Genomic DNA, 21,234 nt, shown 5'->3' with positions numbered 1-21,234 from the left:
TATGAAAGTTGACCAGCGAAAAAGTTTTAGATTAAACCACTGTCTCCAATTTTCTTTGTATCTGTTTTCTTTGTGTGAGTTTTAATTTTTAAAGCAGCTGATAACTTACGATAGTCACAAACATAATTTTTTTTTCTTTTTGAAACACAGTCACAAACATAAACAAAAATAGAAGTGTAGGAATAATACAAATTGCTTGCGCTAAAACTACAGTTATACATTTATAATACAACTATTTTAAGGAACTGACCAGGAGTATACAATCCCAAAAAAACTCTTAAGTTGATTCACTGAACAAATGGTTTTGTTATACATAGCAATGATTTTTTTTATTTACTTTTCTTTTCTGCTCATCTGTTTACCCTCTACCACTTAAGTTATCTCTTTTATAAAAACCGGCAAAACATAAGTTGTTATATTGTAAGACGCAATAATCCTCTTGCTTCACACCTAAGCTAAGTCTCGATCTCAGCCATATCAGTTACTGCAGTTTAGTAAGACCCCTGCGTGCCAGTTTCCTGTAAAACTCTGCAAAACGATCCTTAGCATCACTTATATAAGAAAAAACCGATCACCTTATTAATAGCTTGATCACTCAGCTCCTAATGTTGCGAGCGATTCAGCACTTAAAGCGCTTCCAACGACTGCTTTATTTCTGAAAATCTTAAATGCCTCTCCCATGGACTTGTGAAATATGGTTTGGTTCTCGAGACACTTACATAGACTATGTACTTATCATGTGCCTCCAATTACTTTTCTGATTGCGGGCTGATTAGTAGCCATGTCTTCACCAGCTTCGTCTCTGGCATGCTGGTTGAATATGTTTGCAAGCCTCGGTAATTTCAAGGAACTCTGAATAACTTGAACTAACACCAATGAGGGTTTAGTAATGCATAGCCGATATGCAGTATATGGATGCAGATTAGTTATGCAGTCGGAAATAACAGAAAGAAGAAGCAGAAACTGGCCTGAACAACTTGGTGGTTTGGCTAACTGTGGCAGTGTCTTGAAGCTTGAACTCGAGCCAGTCATGGCGTCTGGAGCTGAAATCACGCAGAAGAAATACGAAAAAAGAACTATTGTAAGGTATAACAGAGATCAGTGCAAAAAGATAACAATACATCAAAACTCCCATCATAGTGTTAGTGTGGTTGTAGTGAATACGCTTCCCATATTTTAAAGATGCGTACTGAAAAGCTCACCTGTTTCCAGTCATGTCTCGTCTTTATCTTGACCACGATGAACCTGGGGAAGATCACAAAGCACAAACAAAAGTCAGGAAATTATAATAAGCTCGAGTCATGTATTAAATTAACTGGGACGAAACACATACCATTACAAAGAGCATGCATTCTCTATATCCTCATCATCTACAACAATTACCAACTGTAGTAAAAGCAAGACAAAACTTTCACTAAAACTTACCAACGATTGAAATCTTGAGGCTTTAAATCTAGGAATAGAAGTTAAAAACAAATAATGAAGCATATAGAATCCAAGGAAACTTATGGGTGTGTCATATTCCTCTCAAATTTGGTGATGTCGAGATCTTTCTGAAGATCCAGGAAAGAAATAAGAAAGATACTTGAGAGGAAGCCATTGTTGCTTAAGATTTGACAGGGTTTAGGATGACTACATCGGCATATATATAGGGTTTGAGAGGGGAAGTTGAAGTGATTCGTGAAAAATCTGTCTTTGATGTGAGGAATGTAGTTATAGCTAAAGTTACAACTGAAATGAGAATCTGAAAAGTGACGAAGATGGGGAAAGAATGGGAAAAGGCGAGAGGTTGAGAGCTTGGTTTCGGCAACGAAAATTGAAGAAATGAAGATGTTTTAGGTTAGTCTAGACAGCTGGCTATTTTTATTGGTTCGAACATTTAATCAGATGTAGCCAAGCCAAAAACCTTTGCAAATTGATTGGTTATCTTGATGGGTTTGGATTATTTGAGGCCCATAAGCTAAAAACCGACATGGCAAAACGATTGGTCTGGAATATTTCATCCTATGTGGCACCCTTTAGAAGCTCTAAAAATAGCTCCTTTTATATAGTAGGATTTTCTTTCATTTATATTTAAGGCAGTAACTGACATTGAATAATTGTGAAACAACAACACAATATGAGTTCAATGCAATTGATGACATATTATTATTTTCTTATTTTAATGATTTGATTTTCTCTATGAATTTTTATTCAGTTTTTAAGTTTTTTTTTTAAATCCAAATGTTAGTTCTGTGATATTTATTGAGCATTATCTCAATCTGAACGGCTCATATTCACTTTATAGTATGGATCTATGTTATACCATTTACTTCAAACAATCTGTTTTTAAAGAAAATATAAATTTAATCTAATTTTTAATCTGTGGTATAAATAAACGAGGCTAATATGCTTCGTGTGATTATGAATATATATATATGTTATATGTACATGCAGAGTGTTCTTAACAAATTAGCCAGTCAAAAAAAGAAGAATGTTATCATCATTCTAACTGAACTCAAGTATATATGTTGTCTACAAATTTGCAATACATTTGGATATTAGCATGAATCCATCAATAAATTTTGTTACAAAACATATTATTTTAATTGTTTTACAAACATACTATTTTAACATAACAAACTAATCATCTTCTTTTCTCGTACGCAGTACGGGTATAATATTAGTACTACGCAAAGGAAAAGAAAATTGTACACGGGTAAAAGATATAAAGAAAAAATAATCGACAACTAACTGAATTTATTTGAATTTGTAAAACCTACCTTAATTCAGACATCGTATCGTAGCTCCCTATAGTTTTTAGCCTTATTTCGGTCGACACGTGATGATTCTTCTTTTCAGTAGAGGATCTAACAACTATATATTGTTGGAGTAAGCATGAAGTTATTGGATCAAGCGTGAAGACTTGCCGGCCAAGCTAAGCAAAGTTCTAATCCGATAATGTTGGGGATTAAGATAAAGATGTTTTAGGAGTTATCTATAAGCATATCTTTACTAGTAGGATTAGGATTTGTGTTTAGCTATATATATATACATCCATCGAGTTATGATGTGATTGTATGAGTTTGAGGAACAAAAGGTTTTGAGTGAGTTTTGCCTTAAGAGCTTAATATAAGAGAGTTATTCTTAATCTTCATTCGCATACACAGAGAACAATCGGATACTAAGTTTCAATATTTGGTATCAGAGCTGATAAATTGAAACTATGGGAGATATTATTGTCGCCACGGACAAGAAGAAGGAACCAGGGTCGTCGTCAATCAAGTGTCCAATTCTGAACGCCACGAATTATACAGTTTGGGCGATCAAGATGAAGATTCTGATGAAAGTACACAAGGTTTGGGATACTGTTGAAGCTGAAGGAGGAGACGATGAGAAAAACAACATGGCCATGGCGTTGCTGGTTCAATCGATTCCTGAAACTCTTGTCTTACAAGTAGGTGAATTAGACACAGCAAAGAAAGTTTGGGAAGCAATTAAGACAAGACATATGGGAGCTGACAGAGTCAAGGAAGCTCGTTTACAAACGCTTATGGCTGAGTTCGACCGACTTAGGATGAAAGACAACGAAACTATTGACGACTTCACGGGCAGAATATCCGAAATCTCTTCAAAGTCTTCTGCACTTGGAGAAGAGATAGAGGAATCAAAGTTAGTCAAGAAGTTTCTAAAGAGCCTTCCTCGGAGAAAATACATACATATTGTAGCTGCGCTGGAACAAGTATTGGACCTTAAGACTACTAGTTTTGAGGACATTATCGGACGTCTAAAAGCTTATGAAGAACGTATTAGCGAGGATGAAGAGACGTCTGAAGAGCACAACAACCTCATGTACGCTAACTCTGAATCACAATACAACCGAGGCGTCAATAGTGAAGCCAGAGGACGTGGACGTGGAGGAAGGTTTTACGGTAGAGGTAGAGGTCGAGGTCGCTACAACTACGTAAGAGAGACAAGAGATGCAACAAAGATCACATGCTACCGATGCGACAAGCTAGGACATTACGCTACAGATTGTCCGGATCGTTTGCTAAAGCTTCAAGAGGCTCAGGAGACTAAAGAAGAAGAAACACATGAAGCTGACGAATTAATGATACATGAGGTGGTGTTCCTTAACGAAGAAAAGGTACAACCCAGCATCTTTGATTCAAGTCTTGAAAGAAACAACCTCTGGTATCTTGATAACGGTGCTAGCAATCACATGACGGGTGATCGCTCCTATTTCACTATTCTTGACGAGACAATAACGGGAAAGGTCAAGTTTGGTGATGACTCTCGAGTGGATATAAAAGGAAAGGGCTCCATCAGCTTCATCTTTAAAAACGGTGTGAAGAAAGTTATGTCCAACGTCTACTATATACCGGCTCTTAGAAGCAACATCATAAGCTTGGGTCAAGCTACGGAGACAGGGTGTGAAGTTAGGTTAAAAGAGGACTTGCTACACATATATGACCGTGATGGAAGGTTACTTCTCAAGGCTAACAGGGGAAGGAATCGTCTATACAAAGTAGTAATGGAAGCCGAGGGTACTTCTTGCTTACAAGTGATAACATCGAATGAGTCAAGCAAGTGGCATGCACGGCTTGGTCACATCAACTTTGACAACATGAAGCTAATGATTGAGAAGGAGCTTGTCACAGGAGTGCCAAAGATCTTAGTTACAAGGAATACGTGTGTTTCTTGCCTACTTGGTAAACAGACAAGACGACCGTTCCCAAAAGCAACAACATTCAGAGCATCACGGAGACTTGAGCTGCTGCACGGAGATCTCTGCGGTCCAATCAACCCTCCAACGATCGGTCGAAACAGGTATGTATTTGTGATAATCGACGATCATTCTCGTTATATGTGGACGTTGTTGTTGAAGGAGAAGAGTGAGGCCTTCATGAGGTTCAAAGGTTTCAAACGATATATAGAGCAAGAAACCTGCACCACCATCAAGACTTTTCGAACAGACCGGGGAGGAGAATTTACATCTCTAGAGTTCAACAGTTTCTGTGAAGAGAACGGGATTCAGAGACACTTAACCGCGCCGTATTCTCCCCAACAAAACGGTGTAGTCGAGAGGCGCAACAGGACAATACTAGAGATGACTAGGAGCATCTTGAAACACATGAGTGTTCCAAACTATATGTGGGGCGAAGCCGTAAGGCATGTTACCTATCTTGTCAACCGCTCTGCAACAAGAACACTAGCCTCAAAGACACCGTACGAGATGTTCAAAGGAAGCAAACCAAACATAGCTCACCTGAAAGTTTTTGGATGTGTCGGGTACGCAAGAATCTCAACGCCTCACAAGAAGAAGTTAGATGACAGATCAAAGGCTTTGGTACATCTTGGAACGGAGCCAGGAACTAAAGCTTATAGGTTACTCGACCCCTCGAGCAAGAAAATCATTGTAAGTCGAGATGTGGTATTTATGGAAGAAGAGAGTTGGAACTGGAACAAGGAGAGCGACGCAGGCTCTCTGAGTATCGGCCTTGGCCAGTTTGGAAACAGAGGACTTAGAGAAGTCGAGGATGACGTGAATAACAAGGAAGAAGATAATAAAGACGAGACAGAAGAAATTGTCAAGAATGAATCTGAAGGTGATGATAAGAGTGTTGTAGACATCTCTGATGATGATGAAACAGAGGAGCAGCCACAATTGAGGCGATCAACGAGGGTAAAAACAACAACTGAATATCTATCTGACTACGTTCTAATGGCTGAAACGGAATGCGAGTGGCTCCTAATGGCAATCAACGAGGAGCCATGGGATTTTGAGGAAGCTAAGACTATGACTGTGTGGGTAAAGGCCTGTGAAGACGAGATAGCTTCCATCGAGAAGAATCACACTTGGCACCTAGTTGATCTACCTGCAGGAGTTAAAGCCATTGGGCTAAAGTGGGTGTTCAAAGTGAAACGCAACCCTGATGGAAGTGTGAACAAGTACAAAGCGAGGTTAGTGGCAAAGGGCTATGTACAAAGGCATGGGATAGATTACGATGAAGTCTTTGCTCCCGTTGCAAGGATAGAAACAATCCGTCTTATCATTGCTTTAGCTGCTTCTCATGGTTGGGAAATACATCATCTTGATGTTAAAACAGCATTCCTTCACGGAGACCTTAAAGAAGAAGTTTATGTGAAACAGCCAGAAGGTTTTAAAGTCCAGGGAAGTGAAGAAAAGGTATACAAGCTCTCTAAAGCTCTCTATGGATTGAAACAAGCTCCTAGGGCTTGGAACTACAAGTTAAACAAGATACTAAAGGAGTTAAAGTTTGGCCGCTGTTCCAAAGAGCCCTCGCTGTACCAAAGAAAGAGGAATGAAGATACTCTTATTGTGGCTGTTTATGTCGATGACTTGCTTGTCACAGGCTCGGACATAACCATGATAAACGAGTTCAAGGATGAGATGGCTGCTAGGTTTGAGATGAGCGACTTAGGGAGGCTTACATACTACTTGGGCATCGAGGTTGTACAACACGACTATGGCATCACATTGAGACAGGAGAGATACGCCTCAAGGATTCTTGTTGAGACAGGGATGGACAGCTGCAACCCCACTCATATTCCAATGGACATGAACACAAAGATATCAAAAGCAGTTGAAGAAAGGGGCGTGGACGAGAAGAAATATAGAAGAGCCATTGGATGTCTGAGGTACCTCATTCATACCCGACCTGATCTTTCATACAGCATTGGAGTCTTGAGTAGATACATGCTCGAACCTAAGGAGTCACACGATGCGGCCCTGAAGCAAGTTCTTAGATACTTGCGAGGTACTCTTTCTTTTGGTCTTACTTACAAACGGGCGAATCAAGTTAGGCTATTGGGGTATAGTGACAGCTCTCTCAATGTTGATGTTGACGATGGAAAGAGCATAACAGGACACATATTCTACTTGGAGGATAGTCCCATTACATGGTGCTCTCAGAAACAGGAAACTGTAGCCTTATCTTCCTGCGAAGCTGAGTTCATGGCAGCCACTGAAGCTGCTAAACAGGCAATCTGGCTGCAAGAACTTCTAAGTGAGATCACTGGCAATGAGTGCGAGAAAGTGACCATACGAGTGGATAACAAGTCTGCAATATCACTCACCAAAAACCCTGTTTTTCATGGACGTTCTAAACACATACATAGAAGATACCATTTCATAAGGGAGTGTGTCGAAAATGGACAGGTAGAGGTTGATCATGTGTCTGGAAACAGACAGAAGGCAGATATTCTGACAAAAGGACTTGGGAGGACTAAGTTCAAGGAGATGAGAGAGTTTATTGGCGTTCTAGATACAGCACAAGATAACTTCAAGCTTAAGGGGGACAATGTTGGAGTAAGCATGAAGTTATTGGATCAAGCGTGAAGACTTGCCGGCCAAGCTAAGCAAAGTTCTAATCCGATAATGTTGGGGATTAAGATAAAGATGTTTTAGGAGTTATCTATAAGCATATCTTTACTAGTAGGATTAGGATTTGTGTTTAGCTATATATATATACATCCATCGAGTTATGATGTGATTGTATGAGTTTGAGGAACAAAAGGTTTTGAGTGAGTTTTGCCTTAAGAGCTTAATATAAGAGAGTTATTCTTAATCTTCATTCGCATACACAGAGAACAATCGGATACTAAGTTTCAATATATATTACATCCATATGATCACCAGAGCAATCATAATCATATCAAAAACACAAACATCCCTCTATTGTTGAGACAAAACATAGTATTTGCAAATTTCCAAGAGTTTCTTTTTGTTCATTAACCTATCAGATTTATGTGATTATGATCATAATGTTTCAGTTCGCAAGCATTTAGTTGACATATGATACATCATGGGAAAGCTTCAATTTGTAGATAAGATAACATACGCATCATTAAGGCAATATGTCCACCACAATATATTGCCACTTGATAAAATTAAAAGATAACAAACACATCCAATCTTATAAGCATTGAAGACAAATTGTATTAGACAAGAGAAGGATCTTTGAGTATTTTGCTACAAAATTTACCTTTTAGTCTGGAAATTTTGGTCTGCGCAAGGATGTCTCTCTTTTAGAAATAAATCTTTGAAAACACACGTCTGACGATTGCAAAGGGAGTTGCTGGATGTGTCATTGGCTCCAACGTAATAGGGATGATAGAGACACCTAGTAAACCTCAGCTCATATCGTTGTGTTTGTTTATAGAAAATTCAAAGAGCCAAGTGAGTGGAACGTAAAAGGAAGCAACCAAGTAACAAGTTCGTCATCCATGTCAATAATATAGAAAGCTAAAGTCCTGAGAGTAACAGTGAAGCCTCAGTTACCTACCAAAGAAACCGATGTCATATGGATAATCATTACTTTACTTGTCTTTCAATATTAGGGGAACTTTTCCACCATATGGAAAATAATATTAGGGGAACTTTTCCACAAATCATCTTATACTTTTAAAGGGCATTTTCAATAATAGTCTCTCACCATAAAAATATATAAAACAATTGAAAATGAAGAAAAAAGTGTAGGAGACTATTGTTTGAAAAAAAAAGGGTATTGAGAAATCCATTGTGCATGTGTCATTCACAGATTTATGTATAATTAATATTAATGTATTAATTCTTTTTAATAGGCTTATATGGTATCTAAGCATTGCTGATACTTATAGTTACAACTCATGCCATTATATTTAATTTGTTGTAAAATAAAGTTAATAATTTAAAGATGAAATCAAAGTAGCAAAGATTAAACCTTGATACTTTAGGGGCACACATAATAGTTGAGCATATATAATGTCCACTTTCTTGTGTATTAGACTATTCGTCTAGTACATTTGCGTGTATGTATAAAAGGAACCTAAGGGCAGATATGAGACTCACGATCGATAAGCATACAAGAAAGGGTGAGAGAGAGAAGAAATTATGGGATGCTTTTTTATTGGTCTTCTTATGGTTATTTTGTCGATTGGAAATATTATTGAAGAAGCAAATGGTGAAATATCTCCAAAAGTTTTGAGCAACATAAAGATGATGAATAAGAGAGGTCCTTATTTGGGGTTTGTAGCTCCAAACAACTTTGAGCTTAATCCTCTTCTCGCTTCTCAAGCCTATGTTCCTTATCCCTCTTTACCCTTCATCGATTTTGCGGGTAACAATGTTTCTATAATCTAACTTTAGGTTCATTGAATCAATTCATAAAGTCAATCTCCTTCTTGTATATGTCATCGATTAATACAGTATGTTTTTGAACTGTTTATTAGCATGCGTACGTATAGCTTAAGTTGTTTTTATTACCGTTCGTCAAAAATTTTAAATAGGGTGTCATTATGATTTTTTACTATTAATTAAGAGAGCTTTTCGTGTGAATGTCTATATATATATATGTCGATATTGATCTGTTTTTTATAAATTACGCAGGTAGAAGATTTCGATTTGGAAATATATCAAACCAACGGGTGGTGATCGTAATGACGGGATTAGGAATGGTTCGCTCATTTATCAAATACAACTCTTTCGCCCATCTATACATATATAAAATAATATTATCATTTTTGAATGTAATATTCTTTAAATAATATACATTTATGAACAGGTAAATACAGGAGTAGTAACACAATTACTAGTGAGCCTGTTTAGGCTGAAAGGAGTGTTGCATTATGGAATCGCTGGAAACGCAGATGTTAACCTTGATATTGGTGACGTTACTATTCCTAAGTTTTGGGCACACTCTGGTCTTTGGAATTGGCAGGTAGAGTTGTATCAAAAAGATAGTTCATAGTTTTTTTGGGATAAAATGTTAAGAAGGATAGCTCATATAGTTATTTTGACATGTTGGATCTCATATATCATATATTCACATCTACATGCTAATCACTATATCTAGCTATTTCGTTGGAAAGACTAGAAAATCTATTGGACCAGGTCTCAATATATATTGCCGTGGCCTTTAGTTTATATGGTTACATCAATATTAAATATTGAAACTTGTGGTCGTCGATGCTAAGAGACGTATATGAAAAGTTTTTACTATAGTTTATCATGGGTTGGATTCTCTGTACGCATTAATTAGTATCATTTGCACATGTTCAGAATCTGATATCATATATCAATAACAATATTCTACTTTGCAACTGTCAATAACGATCTCATATTGATGATGCAATGTTGAGAATATATTACGTATATATTTTACGTGGTATCTAAATATACAGAGGTATGGAGATGGGATTGACGACGAGCTAGCTTTGGAAGCTGGTGGAGACTATACTCGGGACATTGGTTATCTCCAGTTTTCTAAGTACAATAACCAAAGCGACAATTTGCTCAATCGAGTTTGGTACCAACCAGAAGAAATCTTTCCGGTCACCGGAACTCCGGAACTCCGGGAACACGTCTTCTGGGTTCCCGTTGACAAGTCCTACTTGGATCTTGCACGCCAACTCCAGGTTTGACTAACATTCGTTTCGTTAATACTCATTAACTGATTTTATATTCAAGTTGCATTCTCGGCAAATATGTACCACACGTTACCTGGATTAGATATCATTGACTACAAATTAAATTTCAACATTTTATGGACGCCCTATAAAACCATTCACTGTCCAACTATATAATTCGGAAAATAAACATATCAATGTCGTCCATTGAACGTTAGTAGTAGTACTACACGAGCATAAATTAATAAATTTGAAAATGTACATATTAGTCATATGAGCATAAATTAGTGAATTTGAAAATGTACATATTAGTCATTAAATGTACATATGTTCTTTTTCTCTTGGTCAAAGATTTGTCAAATTTACATCAATATAAAAATGACGTAAGCTCGACAATTATATAATTCATTGTATGAAATTATTTTGTCTACGTTACGTGAACTGAAATAATATATTCAAACAAACAACAGGACATGAGACTACCACAATGCGTGAATACCACGTGTCTCCCTCGACCACCGAAGGTAACCATCGTTGACCGTGGGGTGAGTGCAAGTGTCTTCGTCGACAACGCCGCTTACCGGACTTTCCTACGCTCCAAATTCAACGCCACCGCGATCGACATGGAAAGCGCCGCCGTTGCTCTAATCTGCCACCAGCAAGCCCTCCCTTTCGTCGTTATCCGGAGCCTATCCGATCTCGCCGGAGGCGGCTCCGACGTTTCCAACGAGGCTGACTTATTTGGCAGCTTAGCCGCGCAAAACTCCGTCGATGTGCTTGTGAAATTCGTTGGTTTGTTACCTAGACACAAAAGCAAGACTCATTCATAATAATAAGTGTAAAAACAAGATGTATGATGTATCTGTCTTTTTCAATAATAAGAGCTATGTTTGTATTCCAAAATAAAACTGTGTGTTTGCTCATTTCCTCAAACACATTCATACACTTTTATTTTATTTATTTTGAGTTGTGTAGAATGAGTTTTGATTGCATAATAAGATTGTTTCGTATATTTACAAGGCGTTAAAAAAAATCAAAAACAAAACTGAATACTGCATGGCAGAGTATGCATTGGCCATACTGAAATAAGTAAGTTTTATCGAGAAGTCTATAAAATAAAATAAAATGTAATATTATAACAAAATATAGAAACTATATGAATTAAAGACGGCTATCGTAGGAAATATTTTTAAATAGTCATTTTTAAGTTTTTGTCACAAAAATAATCTTAAAAATGACTAAAATAGCCCCTTTTTTATTTTAAAATTTTTGACATTTATTTTTTATTTTTAAAATTTTGAAACTCTATCCCCAAAACTCAATCCATTAACTTTAATAAAACTTATTTTAGTCATTTTCTTTTTTGAACGTTATTTTTGTGAAAATAAACTAAAAATAATATCCTAGGAAATTTCTCTTATTTTATTTTAAAATTTAGCTTTTTAAAGTCTAAAATCAATAGGGCAATTTTCTCAAATAGATTTTTTAAAGTTTTTGTCACAAAAATGCCTAAAAAAATGAAAATGACCAAAATAACCATTTTTATTTTAAACCCTAAATCATATCCTCAAAACCTTACCCTTTATCTCTAAACCCTAAGTCTATGTTAATTAATCCTAGGATAAAAACACATTTTTACCTTTTAATAAAATTTATTTTGGTCATTTTTTCATTGAGTGCTATTTTTGTTACAAAAACTAAAAAAAGTCTATCCTATGAAATTTCTCAAATCTCAATAAGTAGTATAAATATAAGTTTTTTTTTGAACAACGTATAAATATAAGTTAATATAACACATATTAAGCTAATATATGACTCATAATAAGCCCATGTATGACAGACACATATTAGCTTTGTTTCACAACACGGGCTTAACTGAGTCATGGCTGTATTCTGAAATAAATGGGCTTTGATTGGGCCCTAATAATAATTATCATAAAATATCTTTTTACCTTTACTTTAGTTCTTTCATCTCGAAATCTGATCTTCTGCAGCCGTCAGATTTCATCGTACGTTGTTGAATCCTTTTTGAAAAACCCTAATAATTATCCCGCTCCTATCGCAAAATTCAAATTTCGAATTCTGATCCGACGACTTGCCCAACCGTTGTCTCTCTCTCTCTCATCTAATATTTATTTATCATCTCACTCTCCTCTATTTCCATCCATCGTCTTCTCACTTCACTCCTTAATCTCGTAGACTGATTCAATCCTCACTCCATTCCTTCAGATCTACACAGTTTCCCTCTCAGAAACTCGCGATCCCCCCTCAGGATGGCTACCAAACTCCCTCTGCAAACCAGCAACAACGTCAATGTCGCGAAGGCGGCGGCGGCGGCTTCTCGCGGCGGGAAGACGATCGAGGAGATGTACCAGAAGAAATCTCAGCTGGAGCACATCTTGCTCCGTCCCGATACCTACATCGGCTCCATCGAGAAGCACACGCAGACTCTCTGGGTGTACGAGAACGAGGAGATGGTCAATCGCCCCGTCACCTACGTCCCGGGCCTTTACAAGATCTTCGACGAGATTCTGGTGAACGCGGCTGACAACAAGCAGCGGGATCCGAAGATGGATTCCGTCAAAGTTGTGATCGACGTGGCGCAGAATCTGATCAGCGTCTGTAACAGTGGCGATGGAGTCCCCGTCGAGATCCATCAGGAGGAAGGCGTGTATGTTCCCGAGATGATCTTTGGTCATCTGTTGACGAGCAGTAACTACAATGATAACGAGAAGAAGACTACTGGTGGGAGAAACGGTTACGGGGCGAAGCTTACCAACATCTTCTCCACGGAGTTCACGATCGAAACTGCCGATGGCAAGAGGCAGAAGCAGTACAAGCAGGTAGACATTGCTTGATTTAGGTTTATGATTCTGTGATCGATTGATTTACATTTTGTGGTGATTGTGTAGGTGTTTGAGAACAACATGGGGAAGAAGTCTGAACCGGTTATAACCAAGTGCAGCAAGAGCGATAACTGGACCAAAGTCTCGTTCAAACCCGACTTGGGGAAGTTCGGGATGACTCATTTAGAAGACGATGTGGTTGCTTTGATGAGTAAAAGGGTCTTTGATATTGCTGGGTGTTTGGGAAAGACTGTGAAGGTCGAGCTGAATGGTAAACGGATTCCAATCAAATCGTTCACTGATTATGTTGATCTGTACCTGACTGCAGCCAACAAATCAAGGACTGAGCCTCTCCCAAGGTTTGTGTTCTTTCTTTGTACTATGAAAGTGATTGGGAGATTTGTGTTTCGGAATTTAATTTTGTTATTTTGGTTTTGTGTTGTGATTAGGATGGTCGAGAAAGTTAATGACAGATGGGAGGTTTGTGTGAGCATTAGTGAAGGACAGTTTCAACAGGTATGGATTTGGCTGGATACTACCCTCGCTCTCATTTCGTGAAGACTGAGTAGAAGTTTTAACAATGTTTTCTTGTGTTCTTTCAGGTCAGCTTTGTGAACTCTATTGCTACAATCAAGGGTGGGACGCATGTTGACTATGTGACCAGTCAGATCACGAACTACATTGTTGGTATTGTGAACAAGAAGAACAAAACCGCTAACGTTAAGGCTCACAATGTTAAGAACCATCTGTGGGTGTTTGTCAACTCTTTGATTGACAATCCTGCTTTTGATTCTCAAACCAAAGAAACATTGACCCTTCGTCAGAGCAGTTTCGGGTCTAAATGCGAGCTTTCAGAAGATATTTTGAAGAAAGGTATGTTGTGCTTCTTTTTTCTTGTTGGATCACTAGTGTATTCGGTTTCTTGAAGAGTGCTTAAAATTTGCTTCTGTTTCATTTTGTCCAGTGGCTAAATCTGGAGTAGTGGAAAATCTGCTTTCATGGGCAACTTTTAAGCAGAGTAAAGATCTTAAGAAGAGCGATGGAACTAAGACTGACAGGGTTCAGGTTGAGAAGTTGGAGGACGCTAACAAAGCTGGGGGAAAGGAATCCCAACGCTGTACGTTGATTCTGACCGAAGGAGACTCAGCTAAGGCTTTAGCGGTAAGGGGTTTGTGATCTCTTGTCAGCTACTTATATTGTTTTACCCCAACAGACACCTAACACTCATTATGTTTAGATGGCGGGGATGGCTGTTGTGGGTCGTGACTATTACGGAGTGTTCCCTCTCCGAGGAAAGTTGTTGAATGTCAGGGAAGCCACCACCACTCAGATCACAAACAACAAGGAAATTGAGAATATTAAGAAGATCCTTGGACTGAAGCAAAATATGGTGTATGAAAACGTTAACTCACTGAGATATGGGCATATGATGATCATGACAGATCAGGTATTCTACTATCTGTCTCTGCATTCAGCGCATATACTACATATATGTGTGCGTCTCTTTATATGCTCATTTAACGAAATTTTCTCTGTCCACCGTGTTCAGGATCACGATGGTTCCCATATAAAGGGTCTCTTAATCAACTTCATCCACTCTTTTTGGCCAACATTACTGAAGGTTCCATCGTTCCTAGTTGAGTTTATCACCCCCATTGTGAAGGTAAATATAAATTCTTCCTTGTATAATATCAGTGCTTGCGAATGAATGTTAACAACTGCAAATAAATACATTGTATTCAGGCTACGCGCAAGAATGAAGTTTTGTCATTTTACTCCATGCCTGAGTATGAAAGCTGGAAAGAAAGTCTGAGTGGTAATGCAACCGGTTGGACTATTAAATACTACAAGGTTTGCGTTCTGTTATAACTATTAAGTTTGTACTCTTGTAAACGTCTCATGTTCTTTGTTTATTAACTGTCACTGTGTTTTTCTAGGGGTTGGGAACAAGTACGTCTAAGGAGGGCAAAGAGTACTTTGGAAACCTTGACATTCACAAAAAGGATTTTGTTTGGGAGGATGAACAAGATGGAGAAGCGATTGAACTTGCATTTAGTAAAAAGAAAATTGAAGCTCGAAAGAACTGGCTTTCACATTTTGAGGTATGCAGGACATTTAGGTACCTTAAATATTTGTTCTTTGCTCATTATTTCTGCATGTTCTGATGTCAGATTATTTTTTTCAGCCTGGCACTCATCTTGATCAGAAGCAACAGAAAATTTCCTTCAGTGATTTCGTAAACAAAGAACTTATCTTATTCTCCATGGCGGATCTTCAAAGGTCAATTCCTTCCATGGTGGATGGGCTCAAACCAGGCCAGAGAAAGATACTTTTTTGTTCGTTTAAAAGGAATTTCACAAAGGAGGCAAAGGTTGCCCAATTCTCTGGTTATGTATCTGAGCACTCGGCATATCATCACGGCGAGCAGAGTCTTGCCGGTACGATCATTGGCATGGCGCAGGATTATGTTGGCAGCAACAACATAAACCTGCTTCAACCAAATGGTCAATTTGGCACACGGAACATGGTAAGTATAGACATTGAAACTGTTCTGTTTATCTCATACTCATCTTGTACATTGATTGTGGTAGGGTGGAAAAGATGCAGCAAGCCCAAGATACATTTTCACTAAGCTCTCTTCAGCAACAAGGGTGTTGTTCCCCAAGGATGATGATGTCCTCCTTAATTACTTGAATGAAGATGGGCAGAAGATAGAGCCTACTTGGTAATTCGTTGGGATGACAAAGTCCTCCTTAATATCTCTTCAGTACACACATTTTTTTTTTTGCAGAGACTAACTTGATATGTTATTCCTTGTTAGGTACATGCCCATCATTCCAACTGTGCTTGTCAATGGTTCTGAAGGAATTGGAACCGGGTGGAGTACATTCATACCTAACTACAACCCAAGAGATATTGTTGCCAACATAAGGCGTCTACTTAATGGTGAAAGTATGGTGGCTATGGATCCTTGGTATAGGAATTTTAAAGGAACAATTGAGAAAACTGCGTCCAAGGAAGGCGGGTCTACCTACACTATCACTGGTGTATATGAGGAGATTGACGAAACAATTATCCGTGTTACGGAGCTACCAATCAGAAGGTGGAGCGAAGATTATAAGCAGTTCCTGGAGGCTTTGAAGACAAATAATAACACCCCCTATTTTCAGGTAAACGCCTAAAATCAGAAAATGATCATATTCGTAGATGCTTCTTATTTACTCATTCTTCTTATTTCTGCAGAGCGTTAAGGCGTACAATGATGATAGGTCTGTGGATTTTGAGCTTCATCTTAGCGAGGAGAACATGATGATGGCTCGGCAAGAGGGCATTTTGAAGATGCTCAAACTCACCACGACAATCGCTACAACAAATATGCATCTATTTGATGAAAACAATTTGATTAAGAAATACGCATCTCCAGAACAAAGTAAGAATCAGATCGAAATTGTTCAGTCTGTTTTTCGTCTTCATAAGAGGCACTAACGTTTAATACAACCTTGCAGTCGTTGAAGAGTTCTTCCAACTCAGGCTCCAATATTATGAGAAGAGAAAGGTTTGTACATCTTATAATTCGATCAGTCTTTAAAGGTTTTCAGCTATTGAGGTAATGGCTTAACATATTAACTATCTGTTATGTATGCAGAGAGTTATCCTGGAGAATCTGGAACTTGAGCTCTTGAAACTAGAGAACAAAGTGAAGTTTATTCTTGGAGTTGTCAGTGGAGAAATCATAGTGAACAACAGGAAGAAGTCTGAACTTGTCCAGGAGTTGGGACAGAAAGGGTTCACACCATTCCCCAAGAAGGGCAAGCCTGTTGAAGCCGCGGTTGCTGGAGCAACGGATTCAGCTGAAGAAGAAACTTCGGGCGTTCCTGGTTCACGCTCAACGTTTATATCTGGTTCAGAGTATGACTACCTGTTGTCACTAGCTATAGCTACGTTGACTCTAGAGAAAGTGCAGGAGTTATGTGGGGAGAGAGATAAAATGGAGAAAGCAGTCGAAGACATGAAGAAAGCCACACCAAGATCTCTCTGGTTCAGAGACCTAGAGTCTCTTGATGCAGAGCTTGATGTAAGCATTCACAACCCTAAACCCTCTATAATGCTTTAACAAAATCGCCACTTAGTCGTTTATGCAATGTTTTATTCCTTTTTTTCCAGAAACTTGATCAGGAAGATGCTGAAGCCGAAAAAGAGATAGAGAAAGCACAAAAGAAGCTCAGGGCCAAGGCGGGAGCACCAAAGGGTGGTAAAGCAGCAGCGCCAAGGAAACAGGCACCAAAGAAAACAACAAAGGCGGCTTCAAGTTCTGCAATGGAGATAGGTATGTCATGTGCTATTTGGAAGCTTTTTTCTTGTATGGATCTGATTGACATATATTTTGGAAACCTTTTAAATGATTTTGTGAAGGTGACAACGTAGTGGAAGTGGCTAAGCCGAAAGGTAGACAAGGAGCCAAAAAGAAGGCGCCTGCTGCTGCTCCAGTTGATGATGATGAGATGATGGATCTAGCACAAAGGCTTGCTCAATACAATTTCGGCTCCACCTCTGAGAATCCAAGCAGTAAGTTCATAATAACATTTTTGAGAAACAGAATTGAATGATCATGAAGTTTAAATCTTATACTTCTTTTATGCTGGTTTATCAACAGAAGCGGCAATCTCTTTGGATGACGATGAAGACGACGTGGTGGTTGAGGTTGCTGCACCAGCAAAAGGAGGAAGGAAACCAGCGGCTGCGAGCAAAACCGTGAAACCACCGGCAGCTCCGAGGAAGCGTGGACCAGCGGCGAGCAAGAAGCAGCCAGCTGCGGAAGTTGTTACTGTGTCACCGGAGAAGAAAGTGAGGAAGATGAGATCTTCCCCGTTCAACAAGAAGAGTAGTTCGGTGTTGGGGAGGTTGGCTAACAAGGAAGGAGAGGAGGAGAGTACTGAGACTGTGGCGGTTGAAACCTCATCGAGGCCAAAAAGAGCAAATAGGAAGCAGATGAAGTATGTGCTGAGTGATTCAGAGAGTGAGAATGATTCTGAGTTTGATGATATTGAAGACGACGAGTATGATGAGTAGAGTGAAGAGGAAACCAACTCGGTTCTTTTGCTATTTCCAAAACTTGTTTGCAAATGCTGTCTCAAACTTTATATTCTCTTTTAGACTTTGTGTTTGACAATGCCGTATCTCGTGTTTGGTTGTGATTTCGGTAGACTATGGTCAATAACTTTTGTGTTAATCTTTGGCGCTAATCATATGACTAAATAAAATCTATATTCAGAAATTAGAGTTGCTTGTCCACAACTAATTGAAAAACAAATCGGTTATGTGTTAACCACCGCTATGCATCAAATCTAACTAGTTGATTATGAAGAAAACATAATCATACATTGTACATGAGAGGGCTTGTTGTTTGATCAATGGACGCGAGTCATGAGCCCCACATAACTAAACCTGATGAATCTACTTCTAAGTATAACCCAACGATTCCATTCAAAATTGGCCCACATACATGAGGCCTGAAGCATTTGATCCAAGAACATTCGAATTTGAATGTAATGTAATATCGCGTATAAAAAGAGTATGTTATATTATTCATTATTGTTTGAATTTGAAGGAACAAAAGAAGTATTCTGAGGTTTACAAAAAGTTGAAACTCCACTTGTATGAAAGAAATAAATAATGAATGAGTGAAATAAATAATGAATGAGTTAGGATTAAAATATAAAAGAAAAATCCATGGAAGGGCTCAAGAGAAACTCGTGCATGAGAAGAAACGTGAAACTCCCAAGAGAAAAAAAAATACACACACTTAGCTGGATACCAACAAGAGGACAAAAAGTGGAAACTGTGTCGTATCTCGCAACGGTCGATACGTGTTTCAACTAAACCGTTGATAATACCAAACTTTTTTGACAGGAAGGTTATAGAAACCGAAGAAGTAATTTCAAATCATTTTTCTAAATATAATAATAATTTTTGCTTAGTTTTTGAAATTTAATGAGAGGGACAATAAAGATTGACCCTTTTTTAGAGAGAGAGATTATTAGTATTGACTTGGACGAAACCTGAGAATCCGACACATTTACTCTCCTCTTCTCTCTCTGTCTACAAACATTCATTTCTCTCTAATAACATATCGAAATTCACACACTCTTGTAAAGCTTATCTCCACACTTCTCCAGCACTCTTCTTCTTTAATTTTCTTCTAGGGTCTTAATTCTGGTTCATTTACTAAAGAGACAATGAGTGCTTCAAAGTTCATTAAATGTGTAACTGTCGGAGACGGAGCTGTCGGGAAGACATGTATGCTTATCTGTTACACTAGCAACAAGTTTCCCACTGTGAGAGTTCCTTTCCTTTTTATCATTTTCCACTGTCAAGCTTTAATTTTTTTCTTTCTGGGTTTTGAAAGCTTTAATTTTTTTCTTGCTGGGTTTTGAACTCTTTAGGTAGAGATCTCGTGTATTTGTGGGTTATATATATATTTTGATTCTGAATGTGTTCAGGATTATATACCGACTGTGTTCGACAACTTCAGTGCCAATGTCTCCGTGGATGGACAGATCGTGAATCTAGGGCTATGGGACACTGCTGGTAAACCATTAAGGCAAATAATTGACTATGAAGAGGTTTCTTCTTTTATAATCTCACTCACATACATTGTTGTTTGATTTGTTTAGGTCAAGAAGATTACAGTAGGTTGAGGCCATTGAGTTACAGAGGAGCTGATATCTTCGTCTTAGCCTTTTCTCTTATTAGCAAGGCTAGTTACGAGAATGTACTAAAGAAGGTATCTTATTTTTTTTATATCTCCTTGCATTGGAATTAGATGTTTGATTGTGAATTTTGGTGCTGATTGTTTGTTTTATGACAGTGGATGCCTGAACTTCGTCGGTTTGCGCCTAATGTTCCCATTGTCCTTGTTGGTACAAAGCTAGGTAAGTTCATTTTGTATGTTGTTCTTGCAGATCTTTGTTTTGAATTTCTTCTCTTTGCTGATACCTCTTTACGTTGTGGTTTGTGTTCTTTAAGATCTCCGTGATGACAAGGGATACCTTGCGGATCACACCAATGTCATTACCTCTACTCAGGGAGAGGAATTGAGGAAGCAAATCGGTGCAGCTGCTTACATCGAGTGCAGTTCCAAGACTCAACAGGTAAGCTCTCCTCGGAAAGCGAATGTTTTGGTGAATAAACAATATCAGAGTCTTTTTTGATGAACTTTTGCCTTGGTCTTTTGTTGTAGAATGTGAAAGGAGTGTTTGACACAGCTATCAAAGTGGTTCTCCAGCCACCACGGAGGAAAGAGGTCACTGGTAATAAGAAGAAACACAGAAGATCCGGCTGCTCCTTTGCGTAAGCCGCTTTTTTTAATTATTTTGTATCTCCTTCTTTGTTTGTTTTTTTATCACTCTGTAAAGAGGTTGCAGTAAAAAAGTTTACAAACAAGAGTTATAAATATGCAGGAGCATTGTCTGCGGAGGCTGCGCCACAGCGTAGGACATAACACAAGGGAAGTGACAAGTCCCAACAACATTGTCTCTCTCTCTATCTCTGGTCGGTTTATTGGTATTGTTGTAGGCTGAAGAATTACAACTATGGAAGATAAGGGAACTGTTGGTTCTCTTAATTTGTATGTGAAGTTCCTTTCTCTGTTTTTTTTTTCTTTTCTCTCTTGATGTTTTTTTTTTTGTGTTGTAGAATTTGCTGATTCCAGTAATATTCATGTGTTGTTGTTGTTAACAATGTTTGCATCATTTTGAAGGCCATGTTTGTATATATATACGTAGAGTCATAGAGTGTATCACCTCAAATAATGATGCACACTAAAACCGGACTAAAACAATATCGAACCAATCACATTCCTTTCTCAATTTAAAAATTGAAATGTCCTTCTCCATAAACTAAAATGTTCTCATTAATATATCTAACTAAATCACATCGTAGCATAGCAGGTGACATCCAACAATAGTTAAGCAAATACAGATGAAAAACATGTTATAAG

The 21,234-nt window shown here is 38.1% G+C and overlaps 3 protein-coding genes across 3 annotated transcripts; all 3 read left to right on the top strand.

The window, feature by feature from the left end:
* Positions 1–8,816: 8,816 nt before the first annotated feature.
* LOC125610049 (bark storage protein A-like) lies at positions 8,817–11,312 on the top strand. Its single transcript, XM_048781707.1, has 5 exons — positions 8,817–9,101; positions 9,371–9,438; positions 9,546–9,701; positions 10,165–10,398; positions 10,860–11,312. The coding sequence occupies exons 1-5, from the start codon at positions 8,876–8,878 to the stop codon at positions 11,217–11,219; spliced, it is 1,044 nt and encodes a 347-aa protein (XP_048637664.1). The 5' UTR covers positions 8,817–8,875; the 3' UTR covers positions 11,220–11,312.
* Positions 11,313–12,477: 1,165 nt separating this feature from the next.
* LOC125610040 (DNA topoisomerase 2-like) lies at positions 12,478–18,510 on the top strand. The gene is made up of 18 exons (XM_048781697.1): positions 12,478–13,232; positions 13,302–13,594; positions 13,685–13,751; positions 13,838–14,108; positions 14,200–14,396; positions 14,473–14,682; positions 14,785–14,898; positions 14,979–15,086; positions 15,173–15,337; positions 15,421–15,762; positions 15,827–15,960; positions 16,057–16,405; positions 16,479–16,665; positions 16,742–16,791; positions 16,882–17,310; positions 17,400–17,562; positions 17,649–17,801; positions 17,890–18,510. The coding sequence occupies exons 1-18, from the start codon at positions 12,663–12,665 to the stop codon at positions 18,303–18,305; spliced, it is 4,218 nt and encodes a 1,405-aa protein (XP_048637654.1). The 5' UTR covers positions 12,478–12,662; the 3' UTR covers positions 18,306–18,510.
* Positions 18,511–19,230: 720 nt separating this feature from the next.
* Positions 19,231–21,008, top strand: LOC125610052 (rac-like GTP-binding protein ARAC7). The gene is made up of 7 exons (XM_048781712.1): positions 19,231–19,570; positions 19,736–19,823; positions 19,910–20,019; positions 20,104–20,167; positions 20,262–20,386; positions 20,476–20,585; positions 20,696–21,008. Exons 1-7 carry the CDS (start codon positions 19,472–19,474, stop codon positions 20,727–20,729), a joined length of 630 nt encoding a protein of 209 aa, XP_048637669.1. The 5' UTR covers positions 19,231–19,471; the 3' UTR covers positions 20,730–21,008.
* Positions 21,009–21,234: the final 226 nt, after the last annotated feature.

This window comes from Brassica napus, chromosome A1 (genome assembly GCF_020379485.1).
Source record: "Brassica napus cultivar Da-Ae chromosome A1, Da-Ae, whole genome shotgun sequence".
Lineage (NCBI taxonomy): Eukaryota > Viridiplantae > Streptophyta > Magnoliopsida > Brassicales > Brassicaceae > Brassica > Brassica napus.
Note: the sequence above shows the minus strand (reverse complement) of the source record. Positions and strands in the feature narration are given on the sequence as shown.